Genomic DNA, 23807 nt, shown 5'->3' on the forward strand with positions numbered 1-23807 from the left:
AAGGGGTGGAGGGGAAAATAAGGGCATCCAGAGATGGTATTTTTCAGCACAAGCTTTATAAATAACAGAAGAACACATTTTCCCCACATTTTACTCAGTCCAGCATAGTCCAAGCTTTGGGGCTGTTGCTCTTAACAATCAGTGGAGGCTTCACCTTCAGGCTTTGCCACTTAGCACATTCTCCATGGCTCTGGTTACTTGATCAGCACTGAAGTTATTCAATGAGACATTCTTCTCTTGGCCAAATGCTGAGGAGACAGAGAAGTAATTAAATATCCAATATGCACTGAGGGGGTACTAAGATATTAATAAAAGGTCTTTGTCTTTAACTTACAGTTTTGTGAGAATAGGAAAAGTAATGAGATATCACCAAGGTGTATTTGGGATGCCTAGAATTTATCCATTGGGTGTCAAACACCTCTAGGAAGCATAGGTCTGACTAGAATTTTGGCTGATTCTGGGTGGCCACAATGGGAAGGAAGGTGTTTCAGGGCAGTTTTTAGGGGCCTGGTAGGTATTTACTATTGAGCACAGTTTGCATGGGCCTAGCCTTGGCTAGGTGCCAAGTCTATGTCTCCCATAGTCCTAGTATATAATACACTCATCTGTATCCATCTCCTCTAGTCTATTGACTTTTTACTCCCCATTTAAAACAATATTTATTTTGAGGGAGAAAGAGACACAGTGCGAGCAGCAGAGGGGCAGAGATAGAGGGAGACATAGAATCTGAAGCAGGCTCTAGGCTGTGAGCTGTCAGCACAGAGCCCAAGTGGGGCTCAAACTCACCAACTGTGAGATCATGACCTGAGCCAAAGTCAGATGCTTAACCAACTGAACCACCAAGGCACTCCCTCCCCAGTTTTTAATACATACTGCAGTTACCCACTGTTAGAACCAGTCTACCTTAAGTGTGATTTTATTTTCTCCTGTCATTCCTAGGCAAAGGTGTAGTTAAAAACTGTGGCCACAATACCATTATTCAGTAAGTCTAATAGGTACTGTGTGCCTACTATGTGTCAAGCAATTTAACTTTCAGATTATGGAAAACTTAAATTGGGAATATGAGCAAAAGGTGCTAAGGGCATTGTTACATAACTTGCCAGGGAATTCCTTATTGAGGAGGTGATACACATATTCAGACCTGAATAACAACAACCTGAATTACAACCAGCTAGCCATGAAAATCTGGTAGAAGCGCATCCTAAAAAGGGGGAACACGTGTAAAAGGCTCAACTCTGTTGTATCCTAGGTGCATAACCTTAGTTATGTTCCATAAAAAAAATTTTTTTTGGTAAGCTCCACACCCAATGTTGGGCCTGAACTCAACCCCCACATCAAGAGTCACATGCTCTATTGACTGAACCAGCCAGGTGACCCTGCTGCATCAAAATTTTTATTCATCCTTCTCATCTCTACAATGAGAAAAAAACCAAACACCCCCTCATATGATTAATGAAGATTAAATGAGATTTAGGCAAGAAAGCACTCAACACACCTTAGCATTAATTACTCAACAGAATCATCTTAGGTTTTTGTTACTGAGATTCTCACACTACCAAGTATAGCACTGCCCACACCTAATGTGTAAGTACCCACATCGATGGTAATTGACTAGCATCTCTTCTTTCCCATCTGAACCCCGTTCTGAATTACGAAAACAGCTCTTGGAATTTACGCAGTACCGGGCCCGTCTCCACACCTATGCTACTAGAGACAGGAAACTTCCTGTAACCGTGCAAATGTGAATTTATCTGAAACAACCTCAAAAGCAAGGACGAAGTCCGAGTTCCAGTCTCCCTACAGATTTCTGCTTGACCCCTGTATGACTCTGTCTCTTCAAACCAATGTTCTACCGAGCTCCTAGACCGCCCGCTTCCCCCGCTCACCGTAACGGGCCCAGAGCTTGGGCTGCACATCGGAACACTCGCGGATTAGGATTGGCAGGTCAGGGTTCGCCTTCTTCAGCTGCACATAGTTTTTCTCGATAAATTCCCTGTGGGTGGGGGGGGGCGGGAGAGAGCTGTGCGTGCTATCTACGCGCCGGCCTCCCCAGACACCCGGGAGACAGAGGTCATGACCTGGGAACCCCGAAGCTTACCGGCCCCACTACCTTGCGCCTCACCTGACGCCCTGACTGCCAGGCGAGCGCTGGCACAAGTGGACGCGAATTTCACGCAGGCCCAGTTTTGCCCAAATTCCGCGACTGGCTACAGCCGCCGCCATCTCCGCTAGCGCTTAACTCCCCGACCTAGGACTTCCGGTCATGTTCTCTAATCCGACCAATCGCGGACCCTCCAGTTCCCGCGATATTTAGATGACGCAGGGGGGCAGGCTAAAGTTTAGCCAATGCCTTAAAAGCATTGCCAAGGAAACGTTCCGGTTTTTTTTCCAATTTCTGGGCTAGCTGGCGGTGGCGGAAAGGTTGCGGAGCGCAAAGCACTGTGGGCTGTTCCTGAGGTGCATTGTGGGAAAAAGCTTGTCGCTGCTGTGTTGTCGCTGGAGCTTCAGTCATTGGTGGCGTTGAAACACCGCAGTCGAAATGCCAGAGCGAGACAGTAAGTCTCGGGTCATCTGTTCTTTATTACCTTCAGGACTTGGGACACTTGGCGTGTTGTTTTCGCCTCAGATCTTAAGCCCTGTGTGGAATCTGGGGGGTGGAGAGAGGGCGGGGTGTGACGCTGGAATCTGGCGAAGCCGTTGGGTCCCGAGTGAAACCGGGAATCTCCGGACTGTTGTCTCTAAGCCTTGTCCTTGCCCCAAGTGACAACGGATGGTTTATCTGTGAACTATCCCCTATCCCCAGCACTTGATCTTGAATTGCGCCAATTTATCTTTCACGCAGTATCTTAGATGTCATCTTCAGGAAGTCTTTGCTAATCCTCCAGCGCTGGTTTAGGGGCCCTCTCCTCTGCACCAACAGCTCCTTGTATTTTCTCACTTCGGCACATAATTATGATCTGTTGTCACTGTCTTTGTTCTTACCGTTCTTCCTCACTATATTGTGAGCAGTTTGACGTGAAAACATCCGTATTGTTCGCTGATACATTCCGACTTTTGCACAGGGCCTGACACGAAAGAGATTTAGTGCCTATTATTTTTCTTAGGTGAGCCTTTCTCCAACCCCTTGGCTCCAGATGGCCACGATGTGGACGATCCTCACTCCTTCCACCAGTGAGTGTTTGAGTATGGGACTATGGGAATGAACTAGGGGGCAAGTAGAGTGGTGTGGTGACGGTGAAAGAATTCTAAGTTGCAGCAAGGATGGTCCAAAAAATTGTGCCACTTGCTTCTTTATCTCTGTGAACTTTAGCTGGATCAGGTCAATTGCATCAAAGTATTAGAGAGGAAATTCTGGCCGGGAGGGTGCTAGTTTTTAAAGTTAATGTTTAATTACATATGATACAGAAGTTGATTCTTGTAGAAAATTAAAGTAGAAATAAGGGTAAATAACATCCCCAGTCCCTTTCTTAGAGGTAACCACTGTTCCTTTTTTACTTGTCTTTTTTTTCTTTTTCTTTTTTTTTTAACATTTATATACATACTTGCATGCCTGAGGAAAATATTACTCTATAATTTGAAGTCTTAAAATTAAATGGTATGGTGTTGTGTATATATATCATTTTGCCACTTGGTTTTCCCCACTCCATATCTTGGAGATTATTATATATTTTTTTAAGTTTATTCAGAGAGAGAGAGAGGAAGGGAGGGAGGGAGAGAGGGAGGGAGAGGGAGAGAGAACACCAGTAGGGGAGGGGCAGAGAGAGAGGGAGAGAATCCCAAGCAGTCTCTGCACTGTCAGCACAAAGCTAATGTGGGGCTTGAACTCACGAACCATAAGATCATGACCTGAGCCAAAGTCAGAAGCTTAACCAACTGAGCCACCCAGGCACCGTTTGGAGATTATTTTCATGGCAGTAACAAGGACTCCCTTCTTGACCAGATTTTCATCAGGCTTCTCTGGGGTCTGTTTTTGACTAGGACTGTTGGGCTCCTGTTTAGCAAAGAATGCTGTTAAGCCAGTTTATGGAGAATCCCCTTAAGTAATGAAGTAGGTCCAGTCAGGGTCCTTTTTCTACCCTTGATGCTTAAAAGTTCCTTTTAGTGATTTTTTTAAATTTTTTTTAATGTTTATTTATTTTTGAGACAGAGAGAGACAAAGCATGAACAGGGGAGGAGCAGAGAGAGAGGGAGACACAGAATCTGAAACGGGCTCCAGGCTCTGAGCTGTCAGCACAGAGCCTGACGCGGGGCTCGAACTCACGGACCGTGAGATCATGACCTGAGCCGAAGTCAGACGCTTAACCGACTGAGCCACCCAGGCACCCCAGTAATTTTTTATAAGTCTCCAGTTGTCCCAGTGTATATTCAGAGTTGAGTGTCAGTTCCTCTCCCCTATTGCAGTAGTCTTTATTCCTATGACAGTAGTCTTTTTTTCTTTTTTTTTTTAAGTTTTTTAATTTATTTATCAGAGAGAGAGTGCATGCCTGAGAGCAGGCGTTGGGCAGAGAGAAGGGGAGAGAGAGGCAGGTTCCATGCTGTCAACGCAGAGCCTGATGCAGGGTTCGAACCCATGAACTGCAAGATCATGACCTGAGCTGAAACTGGACACTTAACTGACTGAGCCACCCAACTGCCCTTACTATGACAATAGTCTTGAACAGTGTCTTCCTTGGGAACACTTAGCAGGATTCTTTGCTAAAACTGGGCACAGCAGGCCCAGAAAGAGCCCGACTGAAGTTTGGCCAAGGAGTAAGTCTTTGTCATTGTACCAATTAAAATTATCTCTTATACCATTGTTGCTATCTACCCCACATTTGAGAAACATGATTTAATTAGTCTCTAGTTAATATACATTTAGGTTGTTTCCAAGTTTTTATTATCTTCATATCCGAAACTGAACCTTTTTTACAGGCCTTCTAATATACCTATGTCAGTAATTAGCAAAGCTAAATATAGGTGAATGGAATTGCTAGGTAATAGGAGATACACATGTAAATTTTGATACTGCCAACTTGTCCTCATATTGGCTGTACTGACTTATATATGTTCCCTTCAGCAGAATGTTTACTTCCCACATTCTCACTCATACTTGATTTATCAGACTTTTTAATTGTTAACACTGTGATGCATTAAAAGTGGCATGTTTTTGTCTTAGTTTGTATTTTCATGGTTTCCAGTAAAATTAACCTTTTTTTTACATACTCCTTTTCCAGTTTTTACTAGGTACTCATTTTTAAAATCTTTGCCTTCTAGGTCAAAACTCACCAATGAAGACTTCAGGAAACTTCTCATGACCCCGAGGGCTGCACCCACATCTGCACCACCCTCTAAATCACGTCACCATGAGTAAGTTCTGGGGTCTTCCAACCTGTCTCTTATTTCCTTCCTATGGAAAATCTACCAAATTAGATGTCTTAGGAACTGGAAGCCTAGTTATTTTTGAAGACTGTGATTCTGATTGTCTCCTGCTGGAGATTGAAGCTCCAGTGGAGACTGGGGTGCTCTAGGAACTCAGAATGTTCCACATACCACTTGTACTACTAGAGTTGCTGCTGGTGCTTAAATGGACAGAGGTCCATTCCAGCCCTATGTACTCAGATACTGGGGTAGATATTGGGGAATATATGATTTTAATAGTGCTTCAGGTGGTTGTGATGTTTTCTAACGCTATCATTGAATTTCTTTGTCTTCTAGGATGCCAAGGGAGTACAATGAGGATGAAGACCCCGCTGCACGAAGGAGAAAAAAGAAAAGGTGAAGGAAGGATGGAGGAGTGTTGGGCTTTAAGTGTTGGATAGTATTTGGGGGAAAGGAGTAGGAGGTAGTAGTAGGAGCATAAAGATTAACATTTTCCTTTATTATTTTGAGGTTCTGTGCTTCACTGGAGAGGAGGAATACGTAGAGTGGCAATTTAGGACTCTGGAGTCAGCCTGCAGTATTTTAATCTCATCTTTACCAGTTTCTAGCTGGATAGCCATGGGCATATTGCCTAACCTTTCTAATAGTATTCTCATGGGTAGAACAGAGAGTGATTTCACAACTTTTTATCAGGTTGTCATGAGGATCAGCTGCGATATAAGTGCAGCTGATATAAGTGCATATAAGCACTTAGCACTAGTGCCTGGCATATGATAACCACCCAGTAATACTTGTCTACTGTTATCACCATCATCATCATTATCATCATTATTCATTTCTATGATACTAAAACTTCTGGACCTGGTATTCTGCTGTTCCTTTCTTTCGGGGGAGGACCAGCAAGGAATGACTGACTTTCAGTTGAAATTTGGAAGGTGATAAAAATTTAGATAACTTCCTGGTTGCCCTATGGAAAAATCTCTACAGAGTTGGGTGGCATTGAAGAATTCTGAATTGACAGAATGTCCTGAGGTGGCATTGAAACACTGTGATCTGGAAGATGCTGTAGTTCTGATTTTGAGAACTATCAAGAGGTGGCCAGCAGTTCTATCAGGACATATATGAGTTTTCACCAGAGAGTTGGAGGAAACAGGCAGGAACAATTCTGCTGACCTTGGGATAACAGCTGGTGAGCTTTACGCATTGCTTTTCTCTTGTCACAGTTATTATGCCAAGCTTCGTCAACAAGAAATTGAGAGAGAGAGAGAACTAGCAGAGAAGTACCGGGACCGTGCCAAGGAACGGCGAGATGGTGTAAACAAAGATTATGAGGAAACTGAGCTAATCAGTACCACAGCTAACTACAGGGCTGTGGGCCCCACTGCTGAGGCGTGAGTACCATGGCAGCCAGGGTGTGATTCCCTAAGCATTCCAGAGTCCTGCAATCACAGTGTGAGTTCTACCTAACACTTTACCCACTTTGGAGCCTCAGCTGAGCCATTTCAAGAGGGACTTGAAGACATAAAAGACTATTCTAATGTGGTTCTCTTTCCATATATAGGGACAAATCAGCTGCAGAGAAAAGAAGACAGTTGATCCAGGAGTCCAAATTCTTGGGTGGTGACATGGAACACACCCATTTGGTGAAAGGCTTGGATTTTGCTCTGCTTCAAAAGGTGAGCCTTGGTGGGTGGGTGGAGAGTAATTCTAGAGTGCTGAATGCTCTTGTACAAGCCTTTCCAGGTGAAGGAGGGAGACTTCTGTTAGTCCAGACCATGTAGAAGGGCTAATGGTGGCTCTTGTTTAGGACTAATTACTATTCATCCTTCAAGTGATCACCTAGGTATGGTTAAGCCCCATTCCTCACCTTCTACTTCCTGTACCTTTGCATAGCTCCTCTATTTCACTTATCATAGTTATCACATTTTGTTGTCTCTTCTGCTGTAAGCTCCCTTAGGGCAAGCACTGTATTGACTTATTTAATATTGAGTCCTTAGTTCCTGGTACAGCAAGGTGTATAGTGGTGTTAGGTAAATGTATGTAATATGAATAAATGTCTAAACTCTAGGTACGAGCTGAGATTGCCAGCAAAGAGAAAGAAGAGGAAGAACTTATGGAAAAGCCCCAGAAGGAAACCAAGTAAGTAAACATTGTGGAGAGCTTGAGAGTTTAGAAAAGTGGGACTTAAAGTAGGAACACTTTGGATTCTGTGTCTCCCTCTTTCTCTGCCCCTCCCCTGCTTTCACTCTGTCTCTCTCTCAAAAATAAATATTAAAAAAAAAAAAAAAGATAAAAAAGTAGGAACACATTTAGCAAAAAAACTTATTTTTATCTTTCTAGGAAAGATGAGGATCCTGAGAACAAAATTGAATTTAAGACACGTTTGGGTGAGTACAGAATTTCTACGCTAAAGGTTGTACATTTTAGGTGAATTGTAGGGACTTAATGCTCTGAGCAGGATATGCTTCTCCTTTCCCTCAGCCTGCTTTCCTCTATCTTGCCCCCAGAGTAGCTGGTTCTTACAAAATGCTCTACTAGAAATTGGATGTGGACTTAGTCATTTCATGTGTGTTATTAATATCTCCTCAATTATGTTGGAAGCTGTTTCATATTGTGGTTTATGCATTAAGGGAAGTAGCTCGTAGCTTATGTGTTAAAGGAGGTAGCATGGTTGGTGATTAAAAGCTCAGAATTTGCAGTCTGAGACCTGGGTTTGAATCCTGGTAATGAAACTACACTAGGCATGTGATATTAGGCACCTGACTTCATTTCACATTACCTGTTTGCAAAAATGGGGCTAATTCACCTCATGGGATTATTGGGGCAAAGAAAAGTAGTTTATGCACCGTACCTATCATGTTAAGCATCTTTCTTCCTCACAGGGCCTAATACAATGTGAGGCACATAGTGCTCTTGAGAAGACTTTGTAAAAGACTGGATAGGAGCTCAGGCTTTGGAGATAGACTGCCTGGGTCCCCTTCTTTATTCTGTTGCTTGGTAGCTGTATGATTCTTGGTAAATCATTTCACTCTCAACTTTTGTATCTTTATCAGTTAAAAGGAGATAGTAAGGCACATCTTACAGGGCTATTGTGAAGTTTGAGTGGGGGCTGGCACAGAGTTAAGCACTTGATAAATGGCAGCTGTTAATTGTAGAAGGTTCTCAGTGGCTATGCTTGCTGCTTGTCCTGTTTTTGTAGGCCGCAATGTTTACCGCACACTGTTTAGGAGCAAGGCATATGAACGCAATGAGCTGTTCCTGCCAGGCCGCATGGCCTATGTGGTAGACCTGGATGACGAGTATGCAGACACAGATATCCCCACCACGCTTATCCGCAGCAAAGCAGATTGCCCCACTATGGAGGTAAGTGACTTGAGAGCCTCTTACGTGAGCCTTAAACCTGGGAACCAGCCTTGATTCTGCCCTGGGTCTCATCCACCACATTTAACCCATCACTGAGTCCTGTCCACTTTTCACTTTCTAAATTTCAATTTAGATTCACTGGAGTGATTTTTACAAATGGCTGGTGTGATCTTTTTCAACATGTACATTTTTGCCTCACCACTATTGAGAAGCTTTCAGTGATTTCTCATCGAGAAATTGTCCTTGCACCTTTTGGCCTTCTGAGCCACTTTTCACCATGATTCCCTGTTGTTGTTCTCCAGGGAATCCCAGCTCTCTTGAATGTGCTAGATTCACTTTTGACACAGATCTCTTTGTATATGCTATTCTGTTTGCCTGGAATCTCCTGTAACACCTTTCTCTGTTTTCACCTAGTTGGTTATAATTTGTCCGTTAGTTTGTTAAGTGAATGAAGTGAAGAGATTCTTGCTCTGTGGGATAATATCCTTGCTACTTGGGGTTTTCAGGCCCAGACAACACTGACTACAAATGACATCGTAATCAGCAAGCTCACCCAGATCCTTTCCTACCTGCGGCAGGGTACCCGCAATAAGAAGCTCAAGAAGAAGGATAAAGGTAACCTGGAGAGTTAGGGAGAGAAACCTTAACTCTGGAGGGGCATTTGAGGGTGGAACCATGGTCTGCTAGAGCCTTCTGTGTCTAGAGCATTGGGGGGCTCCTGGAGAGCAGCAAAAAATGAGAGCAATAGAGCATTAGCTTGGCTCACCCAGAAAGCAGTGGTCAGCTTTGAGACTTGATGGGGGAGAGTATTGGGAGATTTTATCATCCCACCTTCTAAACAGATGGGCATTCAGAGCTGTTTAGGCTAAGTGGGAATCAACTCAGGAATATTTTGTTCACTACTCTCTTTATATCTTAGGGAAGATGGAAGAGAAGAAGCCCCCTGAAGCTGACATGAAGTATGTATCGTAGCACTGTCACCTGATGTGAGGGAGGAAGGAGCTCTTTGTTTCTTGTTTTTGGCATTTTGGGGAGGCCTTGGTGTGAGAATCTGGAGAAATGGCCAGGGAGAGTGGAAGTGGTGTGACTTTGGCAGCTAGGGATCTCTGTTTTTCTAGTATATTTGAAGACATTGGGGATTATGTGCCATCCACAACCAAGACTCCTCGGGACAAGGAGCGGGAGAGATACCGGGAACGAGAGCGTGATCGGGAGAGAGACAGAGACCGTGACAGAGAACGGGAGAGAGAACGAGATCGGGAGCGGGAGCGGGACAGAGAGAGAGAGGAAGAGAAGAAGAGGCACAGCTACTTTGAGAAGCCGAAAGTGGATGATGAGGTGAGATAAGACCCTGGTACCGAGTGGTAGAACTGCCCATCTCTGTGCCTGCCCAGCCAGGTAGGGTAGGGAGTTGATTCAGGGATTAGTCAAGTGGGGAGGAATGAGTGTAAATCCCTCATGGTGATACTCACTTCAGTTTCTCTTTTCTTTCCAGCCCATGGACGTTGACAAAGGTGGGTTGTATCTGAGACATCTTGAATTAGCTCTGGTGGTCTTGCTTTGCCCTGGGCTGAGAGTCTATCCTAGAGTTCAGAGCTGGCAACGGTTGGGATTGTGGGACTTCTGGTCTGGGTTCTCATTAAGATCCACATCTTGCTTCATGGAATAGAAAGAAGAGGAGTCTGGAGTTCCCTCCCTCTTCCTGGGCAATGGCAGGCATATTTGCTCTGTTAGATACAATTCCTCCAGCTTTGCGGTTCTGAAAGACGTGAGGCAGGTCTCACCGGCCGTATTCTTTGTACACAACCCCATTTCACCCAGAGTAGCTCATTATTAGTTGAAATTTGATTAAAATTATGTTAACTAAAAGAGAGTTTTTTCTGTTACTTAAAAAATGGTTTTATGAAAACAGGTTAGAAGTGTGTGTGGAAAAGAGGTCGTAAGTTCCTTGTTTGACATTCTGAATAGAGTTCCCTTTCCCCCCCAGGACCTGGATCTGCTAAGGAGTTGATCAAATCGATCAATGAAAAGTTTGCTGGATCTGCTGGCTGGGAAGGCACTGAATCATATCCTTTATTTCACTATGTTGTTGGATTCTAGAAAACTGTTGTCCTGTTTCTTTCCAATTCCACCTACCTCCCTGTTTCCCCACAACCCCTGGCTCCCATCCTGCCTCTTATGGTGAATTTTGATAGAATTTTGCAGTCGTTGTGACTTCCTCTTTTTTCCCCACATTTGTTCTTTTTTTTTAAGGTATTATTTTTTTTAAGTTTATTTCAGTAATCTACACCCAGTGTGGGACTTGAGCTTAACGACCCTGAGATCAAGAGTCACATTCTCTTCTGACTGAGCCAGCCAGGTGCCCCATGCCTTTCCCATTTCTCAGAGAATTCACGCAAGCTCACAGCCTTCTCCTCACAAGTTTTCATGTTGGGGCTTCTAGGCCTTGGCCCTTCTTGAAGCTTTTCTGCTATAGGTAGAATTATTTTCTTTGACATAGCATATGCTGAAGAAGCCAGAGGACAAGAAGCAGCTGGGAGACTTCTTTGGCATGTCCAACAGTTATGCTGAGTGTTATCCAGCCACGTATGTGAGACTGTTAAAGAAGGGAGGCTGGGATAATTGGACAATAAGTTGTGGGGAGGGGAATGAGGTGGAAATTTCATTAACTTGGACCCACGGGTACTTATTTCGATGAAATGTTCTTTGAGGCTCTGGGTGGGAGGTCTGGGGGTGGTGGTTGTCATTTCTAGGCATATGGCATCTTAGTTGGGTGGGTTTCTGGATAAAGCATAGGAGTATGGGTCTGCACCATCTCTTTAACTGTTGCTTCTCTCCAGGATGGATGACATGGCCGTGGATAGTGATGAGGAGGTGGATTACAGCAAAATGGACCAGGTGTGGAGTTGGAAGGATGGGTGGGGATTTGGGGGTAGTTACTCTTCAGCAGTATCCCCTTCCCCCCTCCCAAAAGATCTGTGTCTCGTTTTCTGGGCCTTAACTTTTCATCCACTGCAGCACGAAGAACAGCAGCATTGTGAGGTCATGAGAAGCTTAACCTTTAATGTATCTGTCCAGAAGCAAATGAGATATGCCCAAAGTAGATTTATTTCCTACAAAATGCCAGGCTTTGATTTCTGTACTAGGCAGTAAGCAAGCCTTTAGTGCATAAAGAGAAAGGGTAGGAAGGAACTTCAGTCTTGAGAAAAATAACTGAATTTTATTCTAGCAGGATTGAAATGTTCTCTGTCTTAAAAACAAAAATACCTTAACAAATAATACCATTAATGGTGGCGAAATTTCAACTAGTTTTTCCTTGTTTTTACTGCAGTGGTTGAGCATGGTGTAATTCCATCTTGGAGACTTGCTGAACCCTGGCTCTGCCAAGTTTTGTGACCTTGACAACTTATTTTACTGCTTATGCTTCAGTTTCCTCATCGAGAGAATTCGGAGGAATATGGTTGTTTTTTAATAGAGTTTGAGGAAATTAAATAAGTGTTCAGAATAATGCCTGGTACATAGTAAGCATTTATTAGGGTGGGATTTATGAATGATGGAACAAGATTGTGGGAGAACCTGGCTTTATTAAGGGCTAAAATTCTGTTTCCACTGACATTTCTAACTTCCCTGTTCTCACTGTGTCTCTAACAGGGTAATAAGAAAGGCCCCTTAGGCCGCTGGGACTTTGATACCCAGGAGGAATACAGCGAGTATATGAACAACAAGGAGGCTTTGCCCAAGTGAGTTGTACTAAATATGGCCAAAGATTGAGGAGAGGGATGATGATGGGCCAGCCTTCACCAGAACAGGTTCTCTAGTCACAGGGCCATCTGGGAACACCTTGCTACTGCTATGCAACCTCTGATGCCTTCTTTCTCCCAAATGTCCTTTATTGTTCTCAGAGCTGCATTCCAGTATGGTATCAAGATGTCTGAAGGGCGGAAGACCAGGCGCTTCAAGGAAACCAATGATAAGGCAGAACTAGATCGCCAGTGGAAGAAGATTAGTGCAGTAAGTGAGACTGCCTCTTAGGTGGACTTCATCTGAGGGAGACAATGGCCCACAGATGCAGGAACAGGCAGGGGGTTGGAGAGCAAAGGAGAGCGGTCAGACTTGTGTCTTAGGTGAGCTTAGGCTCACAGCCTAACTGTTGTGTGTTAACTGTTCTTTTTTGTAGATCATTGAGAAGAGGAAGAAGATGGAGGCTGATGGGTGAGCAGTAGCATTTTTCCTCTGGGGCACTGTAATAATTGGTTAGAGTACTGATCTTATGCCAACTCCTTTTTCCTTCCATTGCAGAGTTGAAGTGAAAAGACCAAAATACTAATCTCTGGTTCCAACTGCAAAAAGATTCACCACAAGGATGTGCTTGCCACTGTTTGCTTTCTATAATTCCCCAAAGAGTTGCAAGGTGTCTTTCTGTGAATGTATATAAAATGTTGTATAATCATTTAGTTCCATTAAAACTGGTCAATCTGGGGGCACCCTGGGTGGCGCAGTCTGTTAAGTGTCTGACTCTTGATTTCAGCTCAGGTCATGATCTCATGGTTCGTGGGATCAAGCCCTGTGTCTGGGCTCTGCTCTGACAGTGTGGAGGCTGCTTGGAATTCTCTCTCTCCCTCACTCTCTGCAAACCCTTCCCCCCTGCTCTCCCTCTCTCTCTTAAAATAAATAAACTTAAAAAAAAAACCAAAACCTTGTTAACCTGCTATGCTGTCTTCTCTGTGTTCAGCATCCTCCTTTCAGGACCCCTGAATCACCAAGAGGAATTCCACTGATTGTGTAAAATGTACATGTGGAAAGTTAGCTCAGACCTTCTTTAAGCCATGGTTCTAGATTGCTGGATAAGGATCCTAGCCAGGACGCCTAGTGGAGAAGGACGTAATGACCTCACTGATGGGCAAGAGGTAAACAGGAACATAAGGATGATTGGTCTCAAATAACAGAGGCATTCAGGCCCATATGTGGCCTATTCTTAGGACAGAGATTCCCTGGGAATTAGGGTCCACCCAATGGGCTACCAGTCTGATTTCAAGGTTGTGCAGGACTAAGCTCTAGGTGAAGGTACCTGAGGACAATCATGGGAATAAAAATGAATTTATACCCCCCCCCCCCCCCCCCCCCGCCGTGCTTTTAGTAATTCTAAGCACAAATTGCTGGTTCTCTGGCTGAAGGGATAATCCTAGTAAGTGCCTTGGGGGGGGTCCCTATGCTAGGCCAGCAGGGTTTGGTGCCCTTCAACACCCTGAAATGTTTGTCAATGCCCCAGGTGGGTCCTTGGCCTCTGAATCATTCCATCCCCAACCTTTTCCCCCTCTCTGCTCATTGCTAGCACTTTGGTCTGGTGCTCATAGGGTCATCATTTATTTTCTGACTGGATGCCTAGCTGCCACTTCTTACCCTGAGCCCAAGACCTGTCCAAGAAAGCTAGAAGGCCACCTTAGCCTTTTTGCCTTACTTTTGGTCACTTTTAGCTTGATAGGGCAAGATCATTTGAGGAAGCCAGCTTTGTGCATGGTACCTAGAAGGATGAAATTGGGCCTTGTCTGCAACAGCACCTAGAATGCCTAATATCAGACAGTAAAGGACATCCTGGTCTCATGGTTGAAGCAGTGGTCTCAGTTAAGGGTCACAGAAACCTGGCTCAGATAAAGATATCTAGAGGGTCATTAAATTTAACACCTGGCGTTTGGGGGTGTGTGGCTGGCTCAGTCCATACAGCATGCGACTCTTGATGTCAGGGTCATGAGTTCAAGTGCCATGTTGGGCATAGAGCTTAATTAAAAAAAAAGACCTGGGAGTTGACTCAGTTTAAAATTCATTTCTGGGTGGCTCGGTCGGTCGAGCATCTGACTTCAGCTCAGGTCATGATCTCACAGTTCGTGAGTTTGAGCACCACGACAGGATCATTGCTGTCACCATGGAGCCTGCTCATCCCTCATTTGCATTCTCTCAAAAATAAAAAACGTTAAAAAAAAAATAGTTTCTGGCTCTTTCTTTCCATGGCAGCAGAGCTCTTGCAATCATAGTCAATGTTCCTAACTTTCTGCAAGAAGTATGGCAAGCACCAACCCCACAGAGTGTACACAGTACAAGAAAGGCAAAGATTCTCTGTAAGCCCAGGGAAAGCAGCGTTATGACAGGAAGCAGAGTGGTTATAGTGGGCACACTAAACTGATTTTCTAGCAAAAGCATAAGAGTACAAAGATGATTGTGCCGAGGGTTGAATGTATTGAGCCCAATAGCAGATCTAAGAAAATGCTGGCTATTGGGGCGCCTGGGTGGCTCGGTCGGTTGGGGTTCGACTTCGGCTCAGGTCATGATCTCATGGACCGTGAGTCCGAGCCCTGCGTCGGGCTCTGTGCTGACAGCTTGGAGCCTGGAGCCTGTTTCAGATTCTGTGTCTTCCTCTCTCTCTCTGCCCCTCCCCTGTTCATGCTCTGCCTCTCTCTGTCTCAAAAATAAATAAATGTTAAAAAAGAAAAAATTAAAAAAAAAATCAAAGTGATCTTTAAAAAAAAAAAAGAAAAAATGCTGGCTATTAAGAAATGCAAGCATTTTGAACTGGGAGGAAATAAGAGAAAGGGCCAAATGATCCAGTTCTAAGGTTTATATTTGGTTATATTATGAAGACAATAACATCTTGAGGTTATGTTAAATAATAAAAATCAGTTTCTGCAGAGGAGCCTGGCTGGCTGACTTGGTCAGTAGAACATGTGACTCTTGAACTAAAGGTGTGAGTTCAAGCCCCATGCTGGCTGTAGAGATTACTTTAGAAAAAGTTTTTGGGGGTGCCTGGGTGGCTCAGTCGGTTAAGGGTGGGTCTTTGGCTCAGGTCATGATCTCCTGATCTGTGGGTCATGATCTCACGGGGTTTGTGTCCCCATCGGGCTCTGTGCTGACAGCTGGGAGCCTGGAGCCTGCTTTGAGTTCTGTGTTGCTCTCTCTCTGCCCTTCCCCCTGCTCACACTCTTTCTCGAAATAAACATTAAAAAAAATATAAAAAAAATTAAAATCAGTTTCTGCAAATATCACCAAGACTTGTGGACATGACCGAGGTCCTCTGGTTGTCCACATGGTGAGTGACAAGGACCCCCAACACCACATGGCAACTTTTCTATTCACACAGGACATAGAGCTTCTCTGAGGTCCCTCACCTCACTCACCTCTTATTAAGGGCTTTGGGCATCAGCATATGTCTTAGAAGGCTTAGCATTACAGTTATGTGAGAAACTTCTCTTCAACCACAGAAGCTGTGCTCTTTATGTTCCCCACCAGAGAGTGCTCCCATCTTTATGGAGCCTTTGGTAACCAGAATGTTCAGAACGTCAACTGTTGTGCCCATTTTCCTCTTCAGCAACTCCTTGGCAGCTCTGAGCACTGTTGGTCTGGCCCACTGAGAGTATGCAAACTGTAGGAACCGCCAGGACGCTGTTCCTTTGGCCCGGAAGATGTGGAGCACGGAACGCAGCAGCTTAAGCGTGCGCTTGAGGTGCTTGCTGTCCAAGACCCCGCGTATCAAATTCTCGCGGTGTGGGGCTTTCGCTGCTGCCGGACTAACCTGGAGGCCGTCCATGGGCTTCAAGAAGCCACGAACTGCTGGCGTCCCCTTCTGCTATCTGGAGGGCGGCAAATCATCCTTTATAGTTGCGGGAGGGAGTACCCTACCTGTCAGCATCGATCAGGATGAGGGGAAAGGACTTAAAGGCAGTTCCCAACTTTAGGTGATTTGACCAAGGAGAGCAATGACGGTTGTGCCGTCTACCTGGCCAAAAAAAGGGGCCACGGCAACACGGAGAACTACAACTTGAGGACCAGGTCCCTGGGATGCACTACACCCACGATACCTGCAGCCTGCCGGGACTTTACGCGTCTTAGCACCACTTCCGGCCCCGCCCCAAAGGCGGAAGCGGAATCTGGGCCACTCCTCCAGGCGTGTGGAAGGGTTTTGGGCTTACCGGTGCACTCTTGAGCGCTCCGGATTCCTCTGGTGCATGGACCGCACGTGTGAGGAGAGGCCTGTGGAGGATGAGAACGACGAGGAAGACCCCAACTCCACGGAAGCCCCCATCCGCATCCGGGACACTCCGGAAGACATCGTGCTGGAAGCTCCAGCCAGTGGGCTGGCGTTCCATCCGACCCGCAACTTTCTGGCGGCGGGGGACGTGGACGGGGACGTGTACGTGTAAGTGCTGGGAAGGGCTAGGGGCTGCCGGATGTGGAAGCTTCCCAGGGATAGAGGTGGGACGAGGAGAGAAAAGTTGCAGGGAGACAAGTTTTAGAAGACTGAAGTGGTCTTATTCGTTCAACAGCATTTGGTTTTAAACCAGTTAGTTACCTGACCCTGAAACAGGCTCAATGCGGTCCCCCCACTTTGCTTCTTGCCTGTTTTAATCTTTCAAAAACACAAAACCCACCACCTCTCTTTCTTGATTAAAACCCTTCAATAGTTTACCTTGTTTTTAGGATTAGGTCCAAACTCCTTAATCTGGCTTTTAAAGTCGTGACCACCTGGCCCTCGCTTACTTCCCCCTTTACTGTGTTTTATTCATCCTCTTATGTTTTAAATGTATCTGTTTATTAATCGTTATTGCAGGCACACACATAAAATGCTGGTTGCAGCTCATTAATGGGTCATGAGTGGAATTTGAGGAACACTTTTCTGTATTCTGTAGTCCGTTTTGTTCTCCGTTATATCTCCTGCTTCTAGACAAGGGTAGGTACTCAATACGTGTTTGATTTTGAACGAGAAGTAGGGTGGAAGCAGTGAAAAGCCACTGAAGGTTTTAGCCAGAAGAGTTGTGCTGTCAGATTTACTTAATGAATTTAAACCTCAGCCTCCTCATTAGCTTCAGTCACCTTGGGCAAGTTAACTTCCATATTTTCGTCTTCAAAAATAGGAATAATAATAGAGGCTTACCTCTGAGATATTGCATGTTTGGCTCCAGACCATTGCAATAAAGTGAGTCATAGGAATTTTTGGGTTTCCCAGTGCGTGTAAGTTAAGTTTACACGATAGTGTAGTCTATTAAATGTGCATTAGCATTATGTCTAAAAAACAATATACATACCTTAATTTAAAAATATTTGATTGCTAAAAAATACTAACTATAATCTGAGTCATAATCACGATCACAGATCATTATAACAAATATCATGAAAAACTTTGGAATTTTGCAAGAATTACCAAAATGTGACACAGAGACACACAGTAAGCAAATGCTATTGAAAAATGGCATGGATAGACATACATACCATAGAGTCGCTGCAGACCTTCAGTTTGTAAAAAATGCAGTATCTGTGAGGCACAATGAAGGGAGGTATGTCTGTACCTATGTTGCAGAGTGTCAGGTGTATATACTACAGCACCGGAGTTCAACAAATGTGGGTTCTGTTCTACTGCCTTTCATACTTCATGCCATACGCTTGGGAGTACCTCTGGACTTCCACCTTTACTCACACCCTCATTGCGTCAGGTTTTTCTCCTCTTCTCTGCTCCCAGCCACTGCCTTTTGGCAGGTTTCTGACTTCTCCCATGACCATTCCAAAGAGGTTCCTTTTCCCATAGGACTAAATTAATAATCCTGCTTGGCCTATGGTCTCAAGTCTAGTCTAACTCATTTTTCCGGATTCAGCCATTCCACTCCTGCCAGTGGAACCCACCTCATTCCTTGTCTCTACCCTAGAAGAGACATTGATATGTGCCTCCAGTATCTGCCAGGTGAATTGCTTTACATGACCCAACTCATTTCGTAACCTTAGCTTTCCAGGGCTCTCATCTTTAAGGCACTGGGACAGAGCAAACAATAAGCAGATACAGTTCTGCTCATCTGAAACTCACTGGCAAGCACTTAGTCATTGGTCCTTTTTGAAGATCTGCTCTGAGGTAGGCACTGGTAATACACTGTGGACAAGTATTTGCCTCAAAGCTGAGCTTTCAGTGTTGTGTTTCTCTGCTCCACCTCCATTTTGATCCTACCTCCTTTTCATCATGTGGCCATGTGGCCACAGTGTCCTGTAATCAGTTGTTACCTGGGGTACAAGAGCCCTGTCTTGTTGATTTTTACATTTCCAGCTCCTGGGGCTCTTCTGACTTCAGTAAATATCTCATGCTCTCCATAGTGGTCCAGATCTAGTATTTCCTGAGGCTGGGGCTTTGCTTTGTAATGATGTTGTGGGGTCAGCTTACAAAATCCTGAGCAAATACACTTTGAATTAACGTATATTGAATTAAAGACAGAACATTTGAAGCTCACTGAAAGCGGAAAAATGGGATGGTGAGCTCTTTGGGTTTGGTGGTGTGCAAGTGTGAGTTCCTAGGTACGTTGGAAGGTTGAGTAGTCTTTATGTTCCATGCTGCCAAGATCTGGGGTCATTCAATCTCCTCCCCCCTCCCCCCCCAGCTTTTCCTACTCCTGCCAAGAGGGAGAAACCAAGGAGCTCTGGTCTTCAGGTCACCACCTCAAATCCTGTCGAGCCGTGGTCTTCTCTGAAGATGGGCAGAGTGAGTATTGGGGAAGGCAGCCAGGGATATGGTGGCAAGGGATCAGTGAGCAGCACCATGACCTGGGCACCTTTTCCCCCAGAACTTGTTACTGTCTCCAAGGACAAAGCCATCCACGTTCTAGATGTGGAGCAGGGCCGACTGGAAAGACGCATATCCAAGGCTCATGGGTAAGGGGAGCTAATTGTGTGTTGAGGTCAAGGGTAAGGTGGTTAAGTCCCTACTGGAACAAAAATGGCTCAAGAAGCTCCGTACCTCTAGTGCCCCCATCAACAGTCTCCTGCTGGTAGATGAGCATGTCCTGGCCACTGGGGATGACACAGGTGGCATCCGGCTCTGGGACCAGCGGAAGGAGGGCCCCTTAATGGATATGCGGCAGCACGAGGAGTATATTGCCGACATGACTCTGGACCCAGCTAAGAAGCTGCTACTGACAGCCAGGTACAGCCTCAAAGCTGCTTCCCCTTCCCTGTTAAATGTCTCCCTCGCTGGGAGCTTTGGCCAAGCCTGCTGCTCTGCTCTCTCTACAGTGGGGATGGCTGCCTTGGTGTCTTCAACATCAGGCGACGCCGGTTTGAACTGCTCTCAGAGCCTCAGTCTGGAGACCTGACCTCGGTCACCCTCATGAAAGTACAGATGGGTATGAGGGTTTGGGATTATGCTAGCAATCTGGTCTGAAGGAGTGTCACAGACATGTTTTTCTCCATTTCCCTACAGTATGGAAAGAAGGTGGCCTGTGGCTCCAGTGAAGGTACTATATACCTCTTCAACTGGAACGGCTTTGGGGCCACAAGTGATCGGTTTGCCCTAAGAGCTGAGTCTATTGACTGCATGGTTCCAGTCACGGAGAGCCTGCTGTGCACTGGCTCCACTGATGGAATCATCAGGTGAGAGAAACTGGAGAGTCCTAAGATCACATGAGGGTCAGACCCAACCAGCCAGGACCCAACACTCTTTTCTCTCTGCCCAGGGCTGTCAATATCCTTCCAAACCGAGTGGTGGGCACTGTGGGCCAGCATGCTGGAGAGCCTGTGGAGAAGCTGGCCCTTTCTCACTGTGGCTGCTTCCTGGCCAGCAGTGGCCATGACCAGCGCCTTAAGTTTTGGAACATGGCCGAGCTGCGGACTGTGGTAGTGGATGACTACCGCCAGCGGAAGAAAAAGGGAGGGCCCCTCCGGGCCCTAAGCAGTAAGGCTTGGAGCACAGATGACTTCTTTGCAGGACTGAGGGAGGAAGACGACTCCACAGCTCAGAAGGAAGGGGAGGAGAGTGAGGATGAAAGTGATTGAGGGGATGAGGTCAATCTCAAGATGGGTCCTCCCTGGGGAAGTCTTGCTTCCTGGGCTGGATACGAGAGAGGCTATTTATTTATAATACTCTTGTGCAGCGCACAAGATGCATAGCTAGAGATGCAGGACCGAGGGCGCTCGTGACAAAGCACTTGCCCTGTAGTGGCTACTCACTGTACCAGTGTAAGAGAAGCCCGCAGCTGGGGCAAGACAGCACGGACACAGGTGTACACCAACCAGGGGTTTAATATAAATACAACCAGCATAGAAAAACCCAACATCACACACCAGAATGTAAAGTACTGGGGACAGAAAGCAGATTTCTGAACCTTTGGCTCAGCCAGCCCCCAAATAAAATCAACAAAAATGACAAATCAACAAAATAAGAAGTGAGATTCATATTAAGCTGTGGGAGGAGGAGGAAGGTTTGTGTATGTATCACACAGAACGGCCAAGGAATACCAAAGGGCCAAGGTTAGTCCCTGGGCTGGGAGGGGCATGGCAAGGTCCCTCACCACAACTTAGCCAAACCAGAGCTGTCCCAGGTGTACTGGGGCCCTGCCCCAAAGGGGAGGCTGTGTCAGAGGTAGGGCAGAGCCCATGTTCCTCCCCCTTTGAAATCCGATGGTGGCTGCCCAGGCCTGCTGGGCTGGGGACTGACACAGGCTCTGTCAACTCGTTTGGGCTGCCTGTGAAGAGGACATGGTCACTGCTTAACCACGGTACCTGCCTTAGCCCCACCAGTCGGTATAAGACTGGCTCTAGAGGCACTCAGTGCCTCTAGCAACCTTGCAGACACAGCATCCTTAGCCATCTCATGCCCATTCTGCACATCTGGGGCCAGCACAACCCAGATGAGGCCACTGAAGGGCACTGGATGCCCAGGGATCACCACCTGGTACCAGAAGCGGTGCCAGCCAGCAGGGCCCATGCCCAAACACTTGGTGAGGAACACAGGGCTGCCCAGCTTCATCCGCTGGCACAACAGCTGCAGGGCACCCCGAGCCCCTTGGGACTCTAGCTTGTCCCTGGCCAGGGCCAACCGACTGCCCTCTGGCTGTAGGCACTGCAGGGAGGGGCCCACCAGCTGCTGGCGGAGTCGCTGCTTCAGATCTGGCTTGAGCCACTCCACGGCCACCTGCTCTCCACAGAGGCGTGATTGCCCTGCAGAAAAAAGGCAGAGACAAGGGCAGGTCGAACCCCTGGATCCTGAGCCCCCAAGCCCTATCAACACAAGCCTGTTTAATTTCTAGCCTCCCCATTTCCTGGTAGTGTAACCTTGAGCAACTTCTCCAGGCTTCATTGTGTTTCTTTGTAAAGGGGGTGTAGTAACTGCTATCTCCTAAATTTCCTTGTTGGAATGCTGGTTGATGCAGGCTTTGTCTACCTTATAACCATCATAATAGCTAACCTTTACTGCGAATACCTGCCAAGAATCAGGGAATGTGCTAAGTGCCACCTAATACTCAAAACAGCCCGAGGAAGGAAGTTCTACAGTAGATAAAAGGTAGACTCGGTAGGACTACCTTGGGCGAATCAATCTCAAAACTGTCTCTTTTCATATCTAAAGAGGAAGATCAGTCTGTGTGTGTCACTGGGATGCTGATTAAGTTACAAGATAATGCCTGGAAAGCTTTAAAGTTACCATAGATGGTAGCTGGTAGGTGGCACAAACGGAAATTTAAAAATCTCAGGTTAAATAGCATGAGGTCGAAAACTCAGGGATTCTTAACGCTACTATCTTGCTCTTTACTCTATATGCTGACGTGTAAAATTGCACGGCATAATGTGTTTGGCCCCAACCAGCGGCCCCCCCACCGCCTAGCTCCCATACCTTCCACTAGGGCTTTTTTGGCCATGGCGGCGGCGCGGTGCGAGTTGAACTTCAGCAGCGCAATTTGCGCGGGCGCGGGCCCAGGGCTGGGCATCAGCAGCGCCTCCTGCAGGCCGGGACCCAGGGGCTGCAGCGCGAGCAGCAACGCGCGGCGACTCAGCCCCGGAGGCAGCCCGTCCACACTCAGCTCGCACTTCTCAGTACTGCGGCACACGAGCAGCGGGCAGGAGGGCCGCAGCGGGTGGTTGTGCAGCGTGGCGATGGCGGCCTGGGCGCCGCGCCGCGAACTGTAGCGGGCGTAGGCGAAGCCACGGTTTAAGCCGCTGAAGGTCATCATCAGGCGGAACTCGTAGAGCCGGCCCACGCGCTGGAACAGTGGGATCAGCTGGTGCTCGTACACGTCTTGGGGCAGCCGCCCAATAAACACCTCTGAGCCGGCCGGCGGCGGGCTGCCCACCCAGCCTGGGGGAAGTGGGTGGGAAAGGGGTACCGTCATCCTACCGCATGGTTCCAGGTTCGAACCCAGGAACCCAGGGCGAGAGAGCCCATGTGCAAACATCTGTGAAATGGGCGCAACACTCGCACCCCGACTCGTAGGCATAACTAGGCGCCCGAACTAACAACGGGGCTAGCACAGAGTAGGTGCACCTTAAGACCGGCACCCTCCCTCGAGGGGGCGGACGGGCGGGGTGGGTGGAGAGCTACAGACAAGTTTTCTCAGCTTCTTGGGTGGAAGGTGCAACGGGTTAGAGGTTTCTGACTGCACAGACCCGGGATAGAACACCCCCCCCCCACCCCGCCCCCAAGAGGGTGCCAGCCGGGACCGTCAAGGATTTTGTAGGGTGAGACTACCGTACCTGGGGGTGGCCCGCCATACTTCCTCTGCCCGTTCACCTGCACCAGGCGGATGCCCGTCTCCCTGACCCATGCCTCCAAAGCTGCCTTGTTTTCCGGATTCACCCTCTCACACCACAGCTGAAGAGGAAAGGGCTGGTTGGAATGGCGGATCACCGCGCCGCCGCCACCTCGCCTGTGCAGCTGCAGCCCAAGGAGTCCCCACTCCCAGCGCTGGTGGCGCTTGTCGACCCCATCTCGCTAATCACCTTACCTCACATTCCCGCTTGGACTGCATGGCTATCCCGCCAGCTACTCTGTACTCGCTTTATAACCTCCTCCCCCCCGTCTGCCTCTGGAAGCTTCCCTACCCCTCCACCCCCCAAGCTCTCATTGGCTCTGAACACGACCCCGCCTCTCAAGGGGGTGGGGGTATCCACTGCACGTGCGCTGCGGAAACCTCCTACCCGCAGGTGAAAGCTAGGAACCTTAGCGGGTGGTTGTGCTCGCAGTCTCACCTCCTAGGGCATGGATGTGCGCTGGCTGGCGGCACCCTTCACCCTGGGGAAGAGCTCGTGGCGCCTAATGTAAGTTTTTCTCCCCATTTTACACCGCTTAAGTGGTT

General features: G+C 46.9%; 4 protein-coding genes across 4 annotated transcripts; 2 read left to right on the forward strand and 2 right to left on the reverse strand.

Moving 5' to 3' along the window:
* Positions 1–37: 37 nt before the first annotated feature.
* Positions 38–2260, reverse strand: NDUFA2 (NADH:ubiquinone oxidoreductase subunit A2). The gene is made up of 3 exons (XM_045491022.1): positions 2123–2260; positions 1887–1993; positions 38–248 (listed from the first exon to the last, which is right to left on the reverse strand). The coding sequence occupies exons 1-3, from the start codon at positions 2221–2223 to the stop codon at positions 157–159; spliced, it is 300 nt and encodes a 99-aa protein (XP_045346978.1). The 5' UTR covers positions 2224–2260; the 3' UTR covers positions 38–156.
* Positions 2261–2417: 157 nt separating this feature from the next.
* IK (IK cytokine) lies at positions 2418–13222 on the forward strand. Its single transcript, XM_045490911.1, has 20 exons — positions 2418–2555; positions 3105–3171; positions 5254–5346; positions 5695–5754; positions 6582–6749; positions 6920–7034; positions 7427–7497; positions 7699–7745; positions 8558–8721; positions 9228–9336; positions 9641–9680; positions 9840–10059; positions 10217–10235; positions 10709–10787; positions 11227–11307; positions 11562–11619; positions 12373–12461; positions 12624–12732; positions 12899–12933; positions 13021–13222. The coding sequence occupies exons 1-20, from the start codon at positions 2540–2542 to the stop codon at positions 13046–13048; spliced, it is 1668 nt and encodes a 555-aa protein (XP_045346867.1). The 5' UTR covers positions 2418–2539; the 3' UTR covers positions 13049–13222.
* Positions 13223–16602: 3380 nt separating this feature from the next.
* WDR55 (WD repeat domain 55) lies at positions 16603–20892 on the forward strand. The gene is made up of 7 exons (XM_045491019.1): positions 16603–16906; positions 19125–19225; positions 19308–19395; positions 19487–19666; positions 19756–19855; positions 19943–20112; positions 20196–20892. Exons 1-7 carry the CDS (start codon positions 16716–16718, stop codon positions 20512–20514), a joined length of 1149 nt encoding a protein of 382 aa, XP_045346975.1. The 5' UTR covers positions 16603–16715; the 3' UTR covers positions 20515–20892.
* Positions 20743–23787, reverse strand: DND1 (DND microRNA-mediated repression inhibitor 1). The gene is made up of 4 exons (XM_045443502.1): positions 23743–23787; positions 23206–23443; positions 22349–22810; positions 20743–21678 (listed from the first exon to the last, which is right to left on the reverse strand). The coding sequence occupies exons 1-4, from the start codon at positions 23785–23787 to the stop codon at positions 21221–21223; spliced, it is 1203 nt and encodes a 400-aa protein (XP_045299458.1). The 3' UTR covers positions 20743–21220.
* Between the last annotated feature and the right edge of the window lie 20 nt (positions 23788–23807).

Source organism: Leopardus geoffroyi, chromosome A1, assembly GCF_018350155.1.
Source record: "Leopardus geoffroyi isolate Oge1 chromosome A1, O.geoffroyi_Oge1_pat1.0, whole genome shotgun sequence".
NCBI classification, from domain to species: domain Eukaryota; kingdom Metazoa; phylum Chordata; class Mammalia; order Carnivora; family Felidae; genus Leopardus; species Leopardus geoffroyi.